This window comes from Phasianus colchicus, chromosome 1 (assembly GCF_987193195.1).
Source record: "Phasianus colchicus chromosome 1, bPhaCol1.hap1.1, whole genome shotgun sequence".
Classification (NCBI taxonomy): Eukaryota; Metazoa; Chordata; class Aves; order Galliformes; family Phasianidae; genus Phasianus; species Phasianus colchicus.
The window spans coordinates 56,928,181-56,947,777 of NC_143436.1; the positions used below are offsets into that span (position 1 = coordinate 56,928,181).

Sequence of the window (19,597 nt, forward strand, 5' to 3'; positions counted from 1 at the left end):
CTTTGTTCCAAGTTTAGCAACACATTTAGCTTTCCCTCCAATGTTGTCCCCTGGATCCTGCTTCGTGCCCTGTCTACATGAGCCTTGCAACTCCAGAAGAGAATCGTGGTGCATCCCACTGGCAGAAACTGCATCTGGAGATCCTAAAAACTCCCTCTTTTTTCAAATTAAACTATTTCCATTTCAAAAACTGCCCTCAACAAACTCTTCTTTCCTTGTCAATCAGTGCTTTTCAAGAACCGTGTGTCACTTTATGATGCCAGTCCCATGGCTTTGATTGCTCCTAAGGCACAGCTGCACCATGCTGCAGTGGTGCACACCTCCTGAGACAGAGCTGTATCAGCTGGTTCCTAAGCTGGAGCCTGGATTTGGGCTGTGTAGAGCAGAGAGTGAAGGACTGGCTTATTCTGTTCAGCTGCATACAAAGGGGCCCTGGTGTGCGAGCAGGGTTTGTGAGCTTTGCATTCTGAAAGGAAGGAAAGCGATGAAAGGAGCAGGAAGTTGTACATAGCTCTGACTGCAGAGTTCAGTGCTGAACAAGGGTGGTTGGGAGGGATAATGCTGTTTGAAGACAATAATGTGAAGTATGGGGCCTCAAATGTAGCCAAATAAGTTTCTTGCATTACAGAGATCTGGCTGGTGACTTCTTACTGGGAGATGGGGAAGCAAAGTGGGGAGAAAAGGTCTTAACGGTGCCATAAAGGCAGGAAGAGGAATGTGGATGAAGAAAAGAGTAGACAAAGAAGTAGGAGTATTTTGTGGCAGGGAGTAATGGGAGGGAGCCTGGGGCTGCAGCTTCTGGAGGGACCAGAAATCATTAGCGTAGGAAACCAAAGCAGACTTGAAGAAAGGAAAAGGAGCTCTTACAGTGTTTATCTCAGAAGGGTCAAGCTGCTATCATCTGTCATCAGGAGGAAGAGCTCTCTAGAGGTGGATGGCACAGGCAAGACTTATAAAGCATTCATTCTGGCTGCTCCTAGGGAAATCTGGCAAAGCATCTACTCATTGACTATTTGACTTAGATACTCCTTTTTCCAAAACCACTGATCCCTGAGTCTACAAAACCAATTGATCTGTTTTCTTCATTCTGTAAATTAGGATAGTGTTTGATTAATTGTTGGTGTAAGCCATATCTGGGCCAGACAGGAGGAAGCCTTATCTTTTTTATGCAAAGTCCAAATGGTTTCCGGAATGGGAGATGTACCCTGAATTATGAAGTGATGATTGGAAACAGATGTGGGGAAGGATTTTGCAAAGTCTGGATATTTTGGGGGAGTATTTATTGACACTGCATAAAGAGGCAAGAAGGCTTGTTGATTCTGTTTTGTGGGAGGGGTTTAATGGATGTATGCATAAAGGGCCTTTTTAGTGAACACTTTGTGTTATTTTATATAAATTCACCATGCTTGAATGTTACTTAAGTTTCAAATTAACTGCAGACAAGATCTGGCTTGCTCAGTTTTGTCTGTTGTTCCGTAATACAGAAAAAAATATGTAATTGCTGTCATGATGAATACTGTGCTAGCCTGAAATGGGTTAATTTAACAGGGCAAGTTAACAAAGTATATGTGGAGTTATTTTCTGTTGCTCAGTGAGTGAGGATGAAGGACAGTCTGACAGTGCAAAATAAGTCTGCAGTGCAATAATTTCTGTGTATAATACGTCTGTGTGTTATAAAATGATATTTTCAGAACACAGTTAAAGTCAGGATCAGTTGCAGTTATGAACCATAGCCTTAGAGAGTTACATACCTCCAGTAGAGGAACAACACAAAGCCCATTAACTTGAACAGAGTTTTGCAGAGGGACGGAAGAGACAGGAATTGAAGGTGAAAGTTTTTGGCATGCAGTCAAAGTGGAGCAGTCAAAAGAAACAATAAGAGCAGCCATTCTGAAGAAGAGTGGGATGAAGCTGTTTCTCACAGGCGGCTGTTGCAGACATGACACCAGAAGTCTGGGAACTGGATTAAACAGTCTGAGATATTTGCAAAAGGATGACAAGACTCCCGGCAAAGCAAAGATGCACTTGGGCAGCCTCTCTAATGCTTCAATTAATTTTTTAGGGAAAATGCAGAGGAAAGCAATTTGTTAGACATCTCGACTCTTTATAAAGGCCGTTTCTCTGAGTTACGTATTATTTCTTCAGCTTAGAAACTCAGAATTGAAAATGCAGCATATATGAATCTCTTTCCTTTATCCTTTTTTATGGAACATTCAGATACTGTTGTGCATATTCCTGGTGCCAGTTTGCAGTACTGCGTTTCACGTAGTTACGATACCATACAGGACTCTCTTGCTAAGCTACACAAGTACAAAATCTATGTCCTAACAGAGTTTGCATTTTGTTTCATTTTGAGACGCAGAAATAGTACTCTGCTGCACTCTCTTTGACTAGAACAAAGATGATATGGTTTGTTAACCTGAGCTTTTTGAGGTTGGCCCTCTTCTCCTCTGGTGGCAGCAGACGTCTGTGGCACCCTTTGCTGGAGAGCAAAGGAGAACAGCAGGAGCAGCACACAGCACAGGTTTGGGTCAATCAAAGAACCGGAGTTTAGAAATAGGAAGGTTGTGCACAATAAGACTGGACCTTACTGATTTGGAAGTTGTTTGTGTCTTTTTTGCATCACTTACTGTGTCACTTTCCATAGCACACAGCTTTGACAAGAGTAAGAGAAATTCTGTCACAAATAAAAGAAAAACTTGCTCCCTCAGACACAAGCATTGATAAGAAAACCAGATGTCTGAGAGCATTGGGAACAACATAATGATCTGTCTGTAAGTCCTCACAAAGCTGAGCTAGAACACCTCCCTCCCAATGCTTTTTTATTGGGCTGCTCAGCAAACTGGAAACATTCACAGCATGGTTCTTTACGTATTTCAGCAGCTAAAAAGAAAACAATTTTTGTTTTTAGCTATTTATTTATTTTTACATAAATACGATCCGCTAATGGCAAAAATCACACCAGTAGTTCTTCTCACTGAGTCTCAAACTAATAACAACTGGAAGTTCAATTACTGAGCAGTCTGATGCTATTGGAATAATGTTGATGGTCTCTGATGCACTCCAGCATCCAGGAAATGGTCTTGTTTTGAGAAGCATGTTCCTGAATGTGGATGTTGCATGCAATATAAGAAGCAAGATGCTCAGAAAGTATACTCCTGTTCCTCTCTTTGCAGCACAGCTGTTCCCTTCCACTGCTGAGGGTCTGGCCTTCAGGAGTTCCACTCAGTGTGTTCACTTTGAGATTTCTATCCAAAGTGTGATTTTTCCTTTTTTTTTTCCTTACGTCCTTGACAAGGCAAGCTCTCAGTCTCCAGGTGAAACCTGCCATTGCTAATTTCACCGTACTTTGCACAGTCTTTTGTTTTTTGCAACCTCAGCCTTGCCCCTATGATCAACAAGAACAGCCATCACAGTGGTGAAGGCTCAGCTATGCCAAAAGCTTCCTGGTGCACATACAATGGGAAGTTGTTCAGTAGTACATAAATAATCCTTGCTAGCCATACTGCTATAGAAGTTCACCTCTCCTCCCCTCTTAACCAGGGCTGCCAGTTTCTTGATGCACACTCCCAAAAACCACAGCAAGGTGCCATAGGACAGAGCAGACCTTACTTTCTAATTTGTTCACTTCTTGTGATGACTGCAGAGCAGAACTTAATTAAAACTGCGGCTATGTGATTTGCAAGTGACAGTGCAGGGAAGCCTGTGAAAGGTGCTAACTCCAGGATCTCTGGCCTGCGTTAATGTCTTAGCAAAATCTGTTGTGATTTTTCAGTTCTGTTTTAGTGGAGTCTGAAATCTCATGTAGATCTTTGCTTGTCTTATTTTTAAATATGTATTATATGTAAATTGGTATTGTAGATGACTGTCATCCTTGACTTAAGATACTTGTTAGAAGCCTGTTAAATTGTGGTTTTAGTAGATTTTTTGCTCTTCCAAAGGAAGAATGCAGCCTCACAGGGCCAGCACTTTGTCTCTTCAAGGGGGATCTGGGAAGAGTTCTGACTGTTTGTGTTTGTTCTGCAGCATTTAGTCTGTGCATCTGCACTGGGTAGGAATGACCAGAAAGGAGGTGGTGAAGATGTACTGGACTCTGAGGTGCTGGAGCAGGTCCAAAGAAGGGCAACAAGTCTTGTGAAGGGCTTGGAGAATATGTCCTCTGAGGAGCAACTGCAGGAACTGGGGCTGTTTAGTCTGGGATTGAGGAATCTGAGGGGAGACCTTATTGCTCTCTTCAAATACCTGAAAGGTGAGTGCAGTGAGAGCGGGGTTGGACTCTTCTCACTGGTGACAGGTGACAGGACAAGGGGAAATTGCCTCAAGTTGCACCAGGGGAGGTTTCAGTTGGATATCAGGAAAAACTTCTTTACAGGAAGGGTTGTTAAGCACTGGAATAGGCTCCCCAGGGAGGCAGTTGAGTCACCATCCCTGGATGTGTTTAAAAACTGTTTGGACGTGGTGCTCAGGGACATGATTTACGGAGGGTTGTTAGGGTAGTACTGTTAGGTTATGGTTGGACCTGATGATCTTTAAGGTCTTTTCCAACCTGAGCAATTCTATGATTCTATGATTCTAAGTCCTGAAAAAGACTCAAAAAAAGATCAGAGACATAAAATCATAGAATCATAAAACCACAGAATGGCTTAGGTTGGAGGGAACCTCAGAGCCCACCCAGTCCCACTCCCTGCCACGTGCAGGGCTGCCATCCACCAGCTCAGGTTGCCCAGGGCCCCATCTAACCTGGTCTTGAGTGCTTCCAGTGATGGGGCACCACAGCTTCTCTGGGCAGCTGTGCCAGTGCCTCGCCACTAAAAGAGAAAATATTTCCACTTAATATCTAGCCTAAAAATCCCCTCTTTTAGTTTAAAACCATTCCCCTTGTCCTATCACTATCAGACCACGTAAAAAGTCATTCCCCCTCCTGCTTTTAAGCTCCCTTCAAGTACTGGAAGGCCACAATGACGTCTCCCCAGAGCTTTCTCTTCTCCAGGCTGAACAAGTCTAACTCTCTCAGTCTGTCTCCACAGGAGAGGTGCTCCGGCCCTCTGAGCACCTTTTAGGCCCTCCTTTGGACCTGCTTGAGCAGCTCCACACCCCTCCTGTGCTGGGGGCTCCAGGCCTGGACACAGTACTCCAGATGGGGCCTCACGAGGGCAGGGCAGATTGGAACAATCCCCCCCCGCCCAGCTCCAGCCCCTCTGCTGATGCAGCCCAGGATGCAGTTGGGCCTTCCAAGCTGCAGTCGCACACTGCAGACTCACACCAAGCTTCTTGTCCAGACACGTTTGAAGCCGTAAGCAAAGAAACCTGTCCTCTGTCACGATTCCTGTTGCACCCAGGAGAATGGGGCTTTCTGGCTAACAAAGCACACTGGAGAAATAGCTGCAGGCTACAATAAGAGGAGCTGGAGAAAAGCCCGCAGCCAGGGCTGAAAGTGTGGGATGCGTGCTGCCACGAAGGCGCCCCGCACACACACACACACTGCAGGCACGGACACCGTGAAGCGTGAACCTCAACGCGAGATGGGAGGCTATTTCTATGAATGAAAGTCGGGAATCTCGTCAGCGAAGGCACTGAGCGAACCGCCCTCTTACGCAGAGACCCCGGTCACCGACACCTAAACGACAACCCCCGGCCTGTACCCGCTCCCAGGGGCCACCAGGGCGGGGCCTCTGGCACGCCTCGCCTCGCCCCGCCCCTCTCCCCTCCCCTCGCCGCGAGGCCGGCCCTGGCCCCACCCCGCCCGCCCGCGCGCGCGGGGACGAGGGCGGGGCGAGCGCGCTCCCGCGCAGTCGCGGACCGCGGGGCGCGCGCAGGTGGCGGGCGGCCCCGCTGCGCTCGCCGCCGCCGCCGGCCGGCCTCCGCCGGGGCTCGCGCGTCGCCGCCGGCGGGGGGAGCGAGCGCGAGGCGGGCAGGCGGGGCGCGGGGCCGCGAGTTCGGGGCCGGCCCCCGCCTGAAGGGCCGCAGCGGCTCCGCGGCCCGCCCGGGAACGGGGAGGGAGGGCGTCCGGACCCCCGCCGGCAGCGGATGCGCCCGGGAGGCGCCGCCGAGCCCGCCCAGCCCTTTCTGCCCGCGGGGGAGCGCGGGGCGCCGCGATGCCTTGACGCCGTGCCATGGCGGGGATGACACGCTTCGCGGCGCGGTGGCGGCCGGCGCTGCCCGCCCTGCTGCCGCTGTTGCTCGCCGTGCCGGCGCTGCGGGGCTCGCCCGCCGCAGGTAAGGAACAAAGGCGGCCGGCAGGTGTGCGGGGCCCTGAACGGCCTCGCCGCGCCGCACGGCGCCGCTAACAATGCCCGCTGCGTACCGCGGGGGCGCGTCGCGCGGCCCGGCCCCGCTGCGCCGTGCACGGCACGCGGGAGGGGGTCCCGCCGCCACGGTACGGCCGCGGCTGCGGCGCCGCTCCGCCCCGAGCCCCGCGGGCCGGGAACGGCCGCTGCGTGCGGGAGGCGCGCGGGGCTGCCCGGGTCAGCGGCACCGCTCGCTCTCCCGTCTTCTATTCATCCCCCCGTTTTCTCTGGTGACAGCGGAATTAGCCTGCGGTTAAGTAGGCAGCTTCGTCGCTGAGGTGTCTCCTTTGGTTTCGCTCCCGCGGCGTGGTGCTTCGTTCTGAACGCCGGGTTTTGTGAAAGCGGCAGCCAACTCTTTGTGTGTAAAGGCAGTTCTGTCGCGATTGTGGGCTTTCTGTTTGGTGTATGCCGGGTAGAAAGTAATACGATTCTGACAACATCGAAATAGCGTTAAGAACCCCGCACGTAGCAGGGGGTTGAAAGTAGGCGATCGTTGTGGTCCTTTTGAACCTAGGCCATTCTATGATTCTGTGATTCTGTGAACTATTTCAGGGCAGCTGTACGGAGTGTGCCCGGTGCTGTGATGCTGCTGGCTGCTCTGAGCAGAGACAGACACACACAGAGCTGCCTGGTGGCTTCTAGTGAGCTTCAGAGATTCCTTTCCCTACATGAAGATACTGTGCTTCAGAAAAGGAGGTGTCAAAGTCGGGGATTTACTTGGCTTGTTTCTGCTCCTTCTGCCCAGGTTAACACAATGGCTGGCTTTCTTTTTTTTCTTAGAGTTTCACAGTAAATCGGTGAAGGCTTTTGCTGAATTGTTTGCCTGTCACTTGATAGTGCTTAAACACAAGTTGTGGAGGCTTTCTGTGAGCTTGCAGAAGGTGCTGCTTCCTTGTGTAACAGCAGCGATGTGATGTAACCCAGCAGGGCTCTGGCAGGGCTGCGCTGTCCCGCCTGGTGCAGGGCACAGCCTTGCACTGCATCACCTTTGCCTGGTCCTGTCCCACTGGACATGTGAGCCACGTATTGTGAGTTGTAGCATGCTGATGCATTTGAGCCAACTTGCAGTTCACAGGATGCTTGTCTGAGGTGTGTTAGGAATGGTCTGTTGATTGAGAAGATGGGAAGACCACAGGTATCAGCGAACAAGTATATTTGTTTCTTGTCTTGGTTAAGCTGAAATGTTTGATAAATCACACTCTCACCATGCTTTTTGTCTGTGTGGGGCCCATCATCTTTACAAAATCAAGGCAACCCTCACCCTACTTGCTTCTTCAGCCTCAGAATGTTGTGGTGATGTAATGGTGTTACGAACCAAAGAGGAGATGTGTGCTGGTCTTCTGCAGTGCTCACCTCGTGAGCAGATCACAGGTCTGGCCCTGAGTGCCAGGCACTGCTTGTCAGTGCCATTTGGTCTCTGCTGGTCCAGTGACAGCACTCCAGTCTGGGGTTGTGTGGAGGAAGCATAGGGTGCAGGAGAAGCATGGCTGTTGGAGAAACCTGCTTTGAAATAACAAAGTGAACATCAGTGCTTAAGAAAATGAAGTAATAAATCAAGTTGGTTTTAGGAGCGCTTGATCCAGCTCCCACTAAAGTCACATGTTGCTGAATCAGGGTTTTGGCTTGCACCACTCAGCAGATGCCAAGCTCCCAGTATGCAGATAGGTGCGTATTGAGCAGCTTGGTGTGTGAGGATTGGGGCAGGCTCTGTGAGCACTGTGTTGCTATGGCTGGGCTCTGCTGTTTCATTCGTTTCATTGCACAGTCTCTGACTCTGAGGATGGTTTGCCTTGTTTAGCTGCACTGTTCTCTGTGGGAGAGAGGAAAGTTGTGCACTGGGCTTTGAGAAGCCTCTGTGCATCTCCTCAGAGATCCATAGACCAAAGGCAAGTTGTGAATGTCAGAGAACTGTAGAATATCCTGAGTTGGAAGGGACACACAAAGACCATTGAGTCCCAACCCTGCCTCCACAGGACCACCCAAAAAACAAACCCTATCCATCTCTGAAAGTGTTGCACCTTGATTTCTCCCAGTGCTGTGCTTGATACTAGGTCAGGTGGGGAGCAGGGTGCAGTGCTGTGTGGGACAATTTCAGGACATTCTTTGTTCAGAGTAGCTGTACACAGATGTTACAGACACTTAGTTTGGCATCATGTCTCCAGTAGCCAGGTGAGCTCATCCAGCTCACTTCAGTTCCTCCTCACAGAGGGTTCCCTTTAAACCAATGCTGTGCTTGCTTTATTTATGGCAACCTTGTGCTTGCAAGTTCTGCTCGAAGCTTTGCCAGAGGAAATGTGTTTTTTGTTTGCATGCCCTTCCAAGAAGTTAGAATTCTAAACAAGCTGGTGCTGCTTTCTACTCAGTCGTGTCTATCTTGTGAGTGCCACTTGTTTCTGTGCAGCAGGATCTCAGGTTTCTCAGGCAGGCCCAGGACTTGTGTGCTGGTGACAAGGAAGGCCTCCACAGTGCTGGCCTTCCTGCTGTGAGAGATTTTGGGCACCGGAGCATTGCTCCTTGCTGCAGAGATTTTCCAAGAGGAAAGCTGAGAACAAATTCAACGGTTTCAATTGAAATCTTATGAATTATGCATTTTGCTATGGGCTGAAGATTTTTTTTTTTTTTTTCAGTGTCAGTTGAAAGAGTTCAGCAACTTCTGATGCTGAGGCAAGAGGGAAACAATAGTTTTTGCTTTGAGTTCTGCCAACTTCTTTTCTGAATGACTGTAATACCCTTATGCTTTAGAGCATGCAGTTAGGCTTCGGCATATTGTGACAGCTCTGAAGGGGATGTTTTCTCTGCTGCTGCTTTGAAAGTGACTTTTTTTCAACAGCTTGTAACAACCAAATTTAGGCACGCATGGCTGTGGCAGAGATGATGCATTTTCTTTGTCTGATAAAACTGAAATGTATCCAGTTCTCATGGATCTGTTTCCTAATACTGACCAGGGGTGTGTGTGCCACCTATGTGCGTTCATCCCAGCCCAAAGTGGTATGTGAGACCTGTCTTTCCTGTGAAAGTGTAGAGGGGCTGAGCCAAACTTCAGGGCTGAGAGCTGCACCTGCCTGTCTCTGCATGTCTGTGCTATGTAATGGAGTACTTTCCTTTCTTTGAGGAGTTTGGAGATCTGCTTCATGGTGCAGTGTTGTATGGTGGTATTCACTGCTTTAGGCCCAAGGGGAAAAGGAGAGATGGCTTTTAAAAGGAGCTGATATGGGATTTGTGTTAGTTAAGCAGCAGCAGTGAGGGGAAGATCTGCAGGTCTTCTCTGGTTCCTTCAGGTTGGATGGTAGGAACAATTTCTTCTCAGCAAGAGCAGTGCTGCAGTGGCACAGGCTGCCCAGGGAGGTGATGGAGTCTCCGTCCCTGGAGGTGTTCCAGAGTTGTGTGGATGTGGCACTGAGGGACGTGGGCAGTGGGCATGGTGGGGATGGACTGACAGTTGGACTAGATGACCTTAGTGGTCTTTTCCAATATTAATGATTCTGTGATTATGATTCTTTTGGTAGAGAGATAGGAGACTGCAACTGGCAAATGAAAAACACTGTGAGGCAAGAGATGAAGGCAGGGCTGGGAAATACGTCTGTGGGTGAGGGAAACAGAAATAAATCCCAGAAGAAATGATTGGTGTGACCTAGAAATGGGATGATCAGACTGGGAGATGTAAGTGGACTTGAATTTAAAAAAGAAAACAGCAACAAAACCACTCCAGAATGGGCAAGTAGTGTTGAAAGGAGTCAGAAGTAGTGAAGATGCAGGGTTGGGACAGCACTGGAAGAGATACAGCTGAAGGCATCAGTCTTGAAATTTAGATATAGAGGTGTGTGTGCCAGCTGCTCTAGGATGCTTTCTCCAGAATTTGGCAGAAAACCTGTAATTTTGGAGTGTTGTAACTTTCTTAATCTCATTCAAGAGTGTGATCGTCTATTCCTTGAATCTTTGTGAAAGGACATCTTTCAGCCCTTTCTCAGAACAGATTTTCAGAGTTTTTTTTATAAACTGGAGAACTACTTATGTGGAGTAGCACAGCATATAAAGACAGTGAAGGCAAAATTAAATGTTGGAAAAAAACTCTGCAGTTTTAAATTTCTCCTGTGCCCGTAAGTTGCGGTACAGCTATAATTGTATGATCCCAAAGTCTATATCCACGTATAGAATCATAGAATCACAGAATGACTTAGGTTGGAAGGGGCCTTAAAGATCATCTTATTCCAGTCTGCCTGTTGCCACTCAGCAGATCAGGCTGTCCAGAGCCCCATCCAAACTGGCCTTGAATGTCACCAGGGATGGGACATCCACAGCTTCTTTGGATAACCAATGTGATGATGTGTATATCTGCATAAACAATGTGTATAGCAATATACACACCTGCAGATATTTATACATGCTTATACCCATGTGCTCACAGGACCCTTACCATATCCAGCATACAAAACTGATACTGCTGAAAGGGTGGGAGGGGAGTAGCAGATGGAGAAGTTATCTATGGGACTCCTGCTGTTCTTGTGGCAGATGTTTGAAGGTGTGAAATGAGTGAGGTGAAGGCAACTGGGAAGTTTGTGGTCTCCTATTCAGAAAAAAAAAAAAAAGAAAAAAAGAAAAAGGTTTAACTGTTAATATAGTTAAATGCTGTCCTAGATAATTGACCTGTGTTGCTGTTGCAGAGTTTTAGTGTGACATGAGCGAGTGGCTTAAAGCAAGCTTCCCATAGGTTGTCACTAGCTGTGTGTTCTTCGTGTACTGGATACTTATAGGATCTGTGTTGCAGAAATGCTGAGTGCCTGCAACTGCAATAGGAGCCAAGAGGAGCTGTTCTTGAATAGATATTGAGCGTGTGATTTTAAATATTTATTAATCTTTCAAGTCAGACAGTCAGAATTTGACCTTGCTTCATAGTTTCACCATTTGTAATGTGCAATTTCTTAGGTGTATTTTGAAAATCACACAAGAAATGACTAAGAAATATACACATGCAATAACAGTGAGCACAAAAGAAAAGCTCGTCAGGAAGCCAAAGACTTTTGTCTTTGAAACAATAAAGATCCAGTGGACGATAAACCAGCCTACCCTAGCTGCAGTTCTCAGAAAAGTATTTTAAGAAATGCTGTTTTAAGCATTTAAGCAAAAATGAAGTAACAGGTAGTGGTGTTTATTGGCATTTACTGTATCAAAACTTTTTTTAGCGTAAGTTATTGTGCCCTTTTGGCTCGAAGGCAAATGGTATCCTGGGCTCCATCAAAAGAGGAGTGGCCAGCAGGGACAGGGAGGTGATTGTCCCCCGCTACTCTGCTCTTGTGAGGCCCCATCTGGAGTACTGCGTCCAGGTCTGGAGCCCCAGTACCAAAAAGACAGGGAGCTGTTGGAGAGGGTCCAGAGGAGGGCCACAAAAATGATCAGTCATCATTTGAGCACTGCAGCTCAGCACCATGCTGAGCTGGAGCACCTCCCCTACGAAGACAGGCTGAGAGAGCTGGGCTTGTTCAGCCTGGAGAAAAGAAGGCTGCGGGGTGACCTCAGTGCAGCCTTTCAGTACCTAAAGGGAGCCTACAAACAGGAGGGGAATCAACTCTTTGAAAGGGTAGAGAACAGCAGAACAAGGGGAAATGGTTTTAAGTTGAGGAAGGGGAGATTTAGGTTGGATGTCAGGGGGAAATTCTTTACCGAGAGAGTGGTGAGGTGCTGGAACAGGCTGCCCAGAGAGGTTGTGGATGCCCCGTCCCTAGAGGTGTTCAAAGCCAGATTGGTTGGGGCCCTGGGCAGCCTGGTCTGGCATTAAATGAGGAGGTTGGTGGCCCTGCGTGTGGCAGGGGGGTTGGAGTTTCATGATCCTTGAGGTCTCTTCCAACCCTGGCCACTCTGTGATTCTGTGATAGTTAACTATTACAGATTGGAAGCAGTATTCTGTTTCATAGTGAAAGTAGGATTGTTTCATTTTAAATCAGATCTTCTCAAAAAGAACTGATGATTGCTCATTTTAGCAATTCCAGTTTACATTCCCTGCCTGGATTTTGTCCTCTTCTTTTCCCCTGACTTCTATGAATTCCCTGTGTATGGTTTTGAATGGGTTTTAAGCCATCTGGTCAAGACAGTGTAACTGGTCTTGTGGTTTGAAAAAGAGGTGAGAGGCCAAAATTGGCATTAATCATTACCAGCAAGGAAGGAGCAGTGGGAATGCTGACAGTGAAAGAAGAGCCTGAAAATCCAGATGCTTTTCAGGAAGAAGAGTGCATAACAGTATCCCTCTGAAGGGGCTCCAGTCTTGCACAGTGGTAGGATGACAAGCAGGCTCTGCAGCAGGTCTTTGTGAGTTGATGTGTTGGTAGAGGGGCAGAAGGTGGTTCAGCAGCATGGCTTGTGCTAGAGCCCATGAGCACGTGGGTGTTAGAGAAACTCTTGGGCTCTCCCCAGAGGCAGGAGAGCCTCCGCTGGGATGCTGAGAGTGGTGTGCAGTGCTTGGCTGCCTGCTCTGGTTTGGGGCCGTAATATAATCCATCACTGGAATTACAGGAGCAGATGAAATAATGAACTAACAGAAGGGCATTGCACCATTGATTCCACGGTGGTGTAGAACGATGGATTAGGTGACCTCCTGAAGAATTTTGCAGCCCTGTTTGGCGAGGCTCTCCACATAATGTTCTGTGCAGATGTGCAGCATAGGGCCAATATCTGTGCGTTACTGAAAACCATCTCGTGCGCTCTTTGCGTGAGGAAACCATCTGTGATCATATGCTTAAGTACTGCGCCATTAAGTCTATGCAGAGAAAAGCTAAACTGAGATTTGATGGGCAGCCTTAGTAATGACACCTCCAAACTTCTGAATGATTAATTTTAGGTTTAGAGTTTTCTAATGTTTCCTTTTTGTACCTTCAAGCAAAGAATGTTATGTAGCCTTTGCTACACTGACTGTCCTTTCCCCACTGAGCATTTTCATACAAATAAGAAAATCAAACTGATATCACTTTGTATGTGAGGAAGATCTCCTTCTGTTTGTTCCCCTCCTACGGCTGAGTTACTTTTCAAATAGAAGGAAGGTGGTTGTATCAACTACGTTCCAAGGAGGTGACTTTTCTGGTGTTTGTCTGTATTTAAAACTGAAGCTAGAGCTCGTGGTGAATTGGGACTAACTTGTGTGATATATTGAGATAGACATTGCATGTCACAGAACCAGATCCCAATCTAGATCTGGGGTCTTGGTTGAAAATGTTTTCAATTAAAAGCTGACAATGACCTTACTTCCTGTCCTTAAACTGAAAGATGAAACAGATTTGGGCTTCCAGCCATTGACGTTTAATTTTTTTAAAGACATAATTTATTCCATGCACTCTTTCCTGTGTGCATGTGCTTTTTATAGTCACTTGGTGGGGAAAAAAATGTGTTAAAATCAATACAATAGTCAAGTTTTTGTCATGAAATGCACTAGCCCTGGATAAAACAAGCAAGGAAGTTTAAAGAAAATAAATTTCATTTGTCTTTTTACCACGTTCACTTCTGTGAGTGGATTCTTTGCTGCTTCTACTACAGCCAGATTCTAAGAGCTATAAAAATTGTCAGAAGGATCAGGATAGCTGAGGAATGCAGGGTGAATGTAAATCCATTTTCCTTCTTTCTCAATTGACTGGATTCCCAGTAGACGGTGTCGCTTGAAAGTATAATCTTCTTAAAATCCTGGGAGCATTAGAAACTAACTTAGAAACAAAGCTGAACGCAGTTTCTGTCCCGGAGTATTAAGTCTTTTGATTCTTTGGTATTTACTGCTCCTGTTTACTGTATGCAAAGTTTAATTATTGAGGTCAGGAGAAGATAGCTCCTGAAATCATACTGCTAATAAGATTGTTTCATATTTATGAAAACAACATAGTTGTTTTTATGTTTATGAATGAGCAAAAAACATCATCCAAACTTGCTGCTAATGTTTGAGACAGCACTGGCAGTTCAGAGTAGCTGCATTATTTTACATTGGGAAATGAAATGCACCCCTGAAGAACAGAATACAGTCTTAAGCTGTATCGTGTGCTCATTGCGAACATCAGTGTCGTTTAGGTAAGATGCTTAAGAAATGTTCTGTGTGACTTTTCGTTATTCCTAAGTAGTATGAAACTCATAGCTAATGTCTAAATCTTGTGCTCTTGGCATTAAATAATTAAATTACATAAGATGTAACTTGACATTAAATAACTTTTATGAAATTTTTTAAAACCAGAAAAATACAGTTCTTCCAAATGGAGGCACGTGAGTGAATGTGGTTTATGAAGACAGATATTTTGATTTGAGTGTATAGTTCCTGCTCCTGCTTGCGTTTGTCATAGAACAGAAGTTACTTTTCTAATGAACCATTGGACTTGGTTTCACAAAGTCTTATTTTGAGATTCCCTATTTTTATCTTTGGGGAGTGAGAACAAATGAGAATTTTGCCAGTAGATGAAAGAAATGAATTAGTTAAATGGGTAGCTATTGGAATTCTTCATGTGTTTAAGATCAATCCTTGTGGACTGAATTATTTGGAGGGGGATAAGTGAAAAGCACAAGTGCACGTTAAATATAGTTTGTCTGAAGTAGTCAAAGCAACGACCCAGAGCAGCAGGTGTTTATGTAGCTCAGGAATAAGCTCAGGAATGCGGGACTGGTTTGTTATATGTTGTTTGCTTATACCTATGGTAAAGAGCTTGCACATGGGTGGGGTTTTTTTTGTTTGTTTGGTAGTATTTGTGTTTTGTTTGTTTCATTGTTGTTCTTGGGAGATTCATCATGAAGTGATCTGATACCAGTGTAATTCTAGTGTCTACATTGTGTTTCTGATGGAGAGGAGCGTGAACTTACTCCGTCAGAAGGAGAGGATCACAGAATACCCTGAGTAGGAAGGACCTATAAGGAACACCAACTCCGACCCCTGTCTCCACACAGGGCTACCCATAAATCAGACCCTATGTCTGAAAGCATTGTTGAAACACTTTTTGAACACCAGCAGCTCAAGGCCATGCCCACCACCCTGTGGTGCAGACCTGTCCCCAACCCCCATCTGCCCTCCCCTGGCACAGCTCCATGCCGTTCCCTCGGGCCCTGTCGCTGTCACACAGAGCAGAGCTCAGCGCTGCCCTCCGCTCCCTGTGAGGAGCTGCAGCCGCCATCAGGCCTCCCCTCAGCTCCCCTGCTCTGCGCTGAGCAAACCAGTGCCCTCAGTCGCTCCTCACACACCTTGCCCTACAGACCCTTCTTCATCTTTGTAGCCCTCCTTTGGACAGTCTTGAACAGTTCTGTGTCCATCTCATGGTGTGGTGCCTAAACCTGCACCCAGCGCTCAGAGTGAGGCTGCAGTGTAATAGAAGTTGAGTGGTGATCTATGGGATATTTACAATATGGGGAACCAAATGGGCAAAGCTCTCTGTTTAGATATCTTTATAACCTGTGATAGCATACTTTGGTATAATTCTTATCTACATATTTTGTAAGGCTGAGAATTTGTAGGTGCTTCCTGAGTTGCTGCTGCAATTCTAGGCGCCAGAAAACCAATGCCACTGTGTCCTTTCCAAATTTTGGGATTGGATTAATCGATGCTTCAAATATGTTGAAGGTAAAGCTGTTAAATTGAGGCTAGAATTTCATGCTGTGTTTGCAGGTGTAAAGACCATTTAAACTGCAGCTCTGACGGCTGCTCTGAAAATAATGCCTCCTGTTTTTGTACATTGGCCCACAACATCAGAGTCAGCTGTTGGTAGTAGAGACTGAACCCTCCCATCAATATTCTGTCATGTTTTGCTGTCGTGTTACAGATGGCAGCAGAGGGGCACCCTTACTCAATGGCATCTGGTATGGAAGTGTATGAAGCAAAGATGTGTCTTCTTGAGTTCCTCTGTGTGGAAAAAGTGGCAGCCATTGACATTCATTGATGCTTGCTGAACATTTATGGAGTCTGCTGTTGTGGCTGTGAGCACAGTGAAGTGGTGGAGGCGCATTTCAGTCCTGGTAACAGAAACAGTGGGTCACCTTCACTGGTGCTGATATGAGTGTGATGTGCTGGCTCTTGTTCACTGCTGGCAAAAATGCATAGTTACTGCAGGTGACTGTCAAAAAAAAAAATAGTGTTTTGTAGCCGGGAATTTGCTCTGAGTGTTATTGGACTCTTTGTATCTGTTGTAGTTTCCATGGAAACAAACAGAAGACATTACTTCTGGAGCAGTGTACATACTTGTGTGCTTTTCAAACAGAGACACAAGACCAAAAAGTTTCTCTTCATGTATGTGTTAATGTGTTTTGTTTTGTGCAATATGGTGAACTTTAAATCCTTTTCATATCTTTTTTCTCACCTTGGAAGAAAATCCTTTTATTTTTTTTTCATATATTCTACAGTCTTTGTTATCATTCAGTTAGTCTCTTGGAGGGAATGTCACAGGGAAGGGAAGGAATGTGGGGGGGAGGGGAACCACCCCGATTCCAGATTTTGTTGGTTTGTGCTATGTATTCTTTGAAGCTCTTCAGGAGAAGAGTAGAGCTCACTAGGAATGGATGGGTTTTTTTTTTTCTGGCTGGGGAAGACTTGGAAAATGAGAAAGCAGTGCCATGTCTTGCCAAACGTGGCTGATTTTCCCTCTCACCAAGCTGTGGTTCTGTTATTACACCATGCAGAGGAAAATCCAATTTAAGATGCTGCTGTTAATTCTCTCCTAGCTGATCACTGCAGCTTTTTGGATGCCTGTAATATACCTTGTGATTTTAAACAGTGTTTCAGTGGAATATTTTCACTGTGTTTTGCGCTGTAAGCAGGATACTTCTTGAACTCTGCTTGGAGCACAATCATGCAAACAATTGTATTGGCACCTCTGGAGGCAGAAACAAGCATCTGGGGATGCGAGAGAGGGACAGGAAGCTTTTAAAACCCAGCTGCCACTGGCTGAATAGCATCACAGCCCTGTTTTATTCTGAAATTAATTTGTTAAGGAGCAACTGCATTAGAGCTTGTTTGCTCTTAAGTAGCTGCTATTGGAAAACCTTCATTTTAACAGCAACTTCTTTTGCATTTAAATGTGATAGCTTACTGGTAGTTTTTCTATGTCTGTATTGCTCTTTGTGATTGCTTTATTTTCTGGAAGGCAAGTGGCTCTCTATATTTTCAAGTAGTTAATCCAACTCGGAGAGTGCGTGGTTATTTCCTTTTCTTGTAAGAAACGTTCATGTGATCGACTCCAGCATCCAGGAGATGGTGGGATTGCAGTCTGTGGCTTTCAGCACTAACTAAGAAGTGAATACGTTTGTTTTCTTGCCTGGTTCAACAGTACCGTGTATGAAACAGGGTTTGGAAATGCTGTTTGTCAGCACTGAAGACAAAATATTTTGTACCGTGCACATTCATCAATTCCAGCAGAGTTTTGCAAAGTTTTCTGAGTGCGAACTTGCTGGCTCCTGGTGCTGGCAGCTTTTCTGTTAGCAGAAGAGTTAAAGGAACAACATGGGGCCTGTTTTATTGCCTGCTGGAGCACTTGAGCCAGCAGTGGAACCAACAGGCAGTGTGGTAGTCTGTCACTGTCATGGTCTTGTCCGAGGGATACTGAGCAGAGGCAAACATTCATTGTACAGAAGAAGATCACAGAACAGCAGGAGTTGGAAGGGACCTCGAGATCATTGAGTCCAACCCCCTGCCAAAGCAGGTACCCTTAAAGTAGGTCACACAGGTAGGTGTCCAGACAGGTCTTGAATATCTCCAGAGAAGGAGACCCCACAATCTCTCTGAGCAACCTGGTCCAGTATTCTGTCATCCTGACAGTAAAGGAGTTCTTCCACATGTTAGTATGGAGCTTCTTATGTTGAAGTTTTAGGCCATTACTCCGTGTCCTGTTGCTATGCACTGCTGAGAAGAACCTGGCCTCATCCATTTGCCTCCCACCTCCCTTTAGATATTTATAAACATTAAACAGATAAGATGCAGGAGTTTTCCTGAATGTTGTGATGTTGTGAAGGAAGGAGCAGAAAGGAACACTGAAATATTTTGGAGCAAAACACAAGTCAGCACGTTTTTTTACTAGGGAGCAGATGCATATTTTATTTTTTATCTTGGTGGACCTTCATAGCCAAATGATACTGAATTTGGTGTTTTTCCTCCATGTGTTGTGTTAATGATGGAACAGTATGATGGGGAGAGGAAGCCTTATCGGAGAGAAGCTAATACAGGTGAGTCATTTGGGGCTGTGCGTGTAAGAGGTCACTTTTGAGAGGCTGTTTTCCAGTCTCATGTGGATCTGGAAGCGGTTTCTTTAATTACGATTTAAGTATCACATAGATATGAAACATTACAAATTCTAAAGCATCTCTGAGATGGAATATTAAAAAAAAAAAAAAAGAATGTAACTAATCAGTGTACTCAGTCATGCTTAAGGCCTTTAAATGGAGTGCCATGCAGATTTGAACTTGCTGACTTTTTAATGAAAATTATAGGTTTTGGAAATTCCAGGCTTCATTAGTTTTCCTTGTTAGAAAGATACGTATTTTAGATTTTAGGTGTTTTAGATGGACTTTACTGGTACCTTCCCTAAAGAAAACATCAACATGGGTTTCTGCTGTGAGGCTATGCAGTATTCAAAATACGTATGTTTTCTTCTTCCTCAGCCAAACTTGAATCATACGTACAAGTACTGATCTTTCAGGCAGAGAAACATCATTTTTAATGTCACGTATTCACTTACTGCTAGACAACCTTGGTGGCAAGTTAAAACAAAAAAAAATGTAATTTGGGATAATGAAGCCAAACACTAGTGGCTATAGGAATGTTACTATGACATTTGAGACTGTTTCAGCTGAATACTCAGTGTTGCCTTTCTTAGTTTAAATAAAGAGCCTACTTCTCTAGGTGAATGATGATGACCTGACAGCTTGTGAAAGATGGTTTATCCTCAGTATAGGGGACAAACTCAACTCTTCATGAAGCTCCAGGAGAGGTTTCTGATTACCAGTATCCACAACTGGTGTTTTTCCTTATGACAGAATTTAGAACTACGTGATCTTTAAGATCCCTTCCATCCCAAACAACTATATGATCATTAGTTTATGGGATTGTTAGTTTATGGCATCCACAGTGGCATTTGATAACCAGTGTCTACTTTTTAGAGGCCTAGCATTTTAGGGATGTGAGTTTTGCTCAGTTAAATGGGAAAGTTTGATTATTTCATGGTATGTACACTTCAGTTGGTTATGAGATTAACATTCCAGGCAACTTAACTTACCTCTGAAATCCTTAAAATGACATAATCTTCATTATTTTTTTTCAGCCAGTTTACAGTTTTTGGAAAATGCTTTGTGTGCAGAGGTCTATAGTGAACTTAATCTAT

General features: G+C 45.5%; 1 protein-coding gene across 3 annotated transcripts in view; it reads left to right on the forward strand.

Annotated features, from left to right (window-relative positions):
- Positions 1-5,958: 5,958 nt before the first annotated feature.
- The window catches only part of KIAA1549 (KIAA1549 ortholog), a 136,569-nt gene continuing 122,930 nt past the window's right edge, over positions 5,959-19,597 (forward strand). For all 3 annotated transcript variants that reach the window (XM_031589772.2, XM_090144031.1, XM_090144037.1), the window contains exon 1: positions 5,959-6,216. In XM_031589772.2, coding sequence (XP_031445632.2) covers positions 6,114-6,216 — 103 coding nt within the window. In that variant the 5' untranslated portion in view covers positions 5,959-6,113. The remainder of the gene's footprint in view (positions 6,217-19,597) is intronic.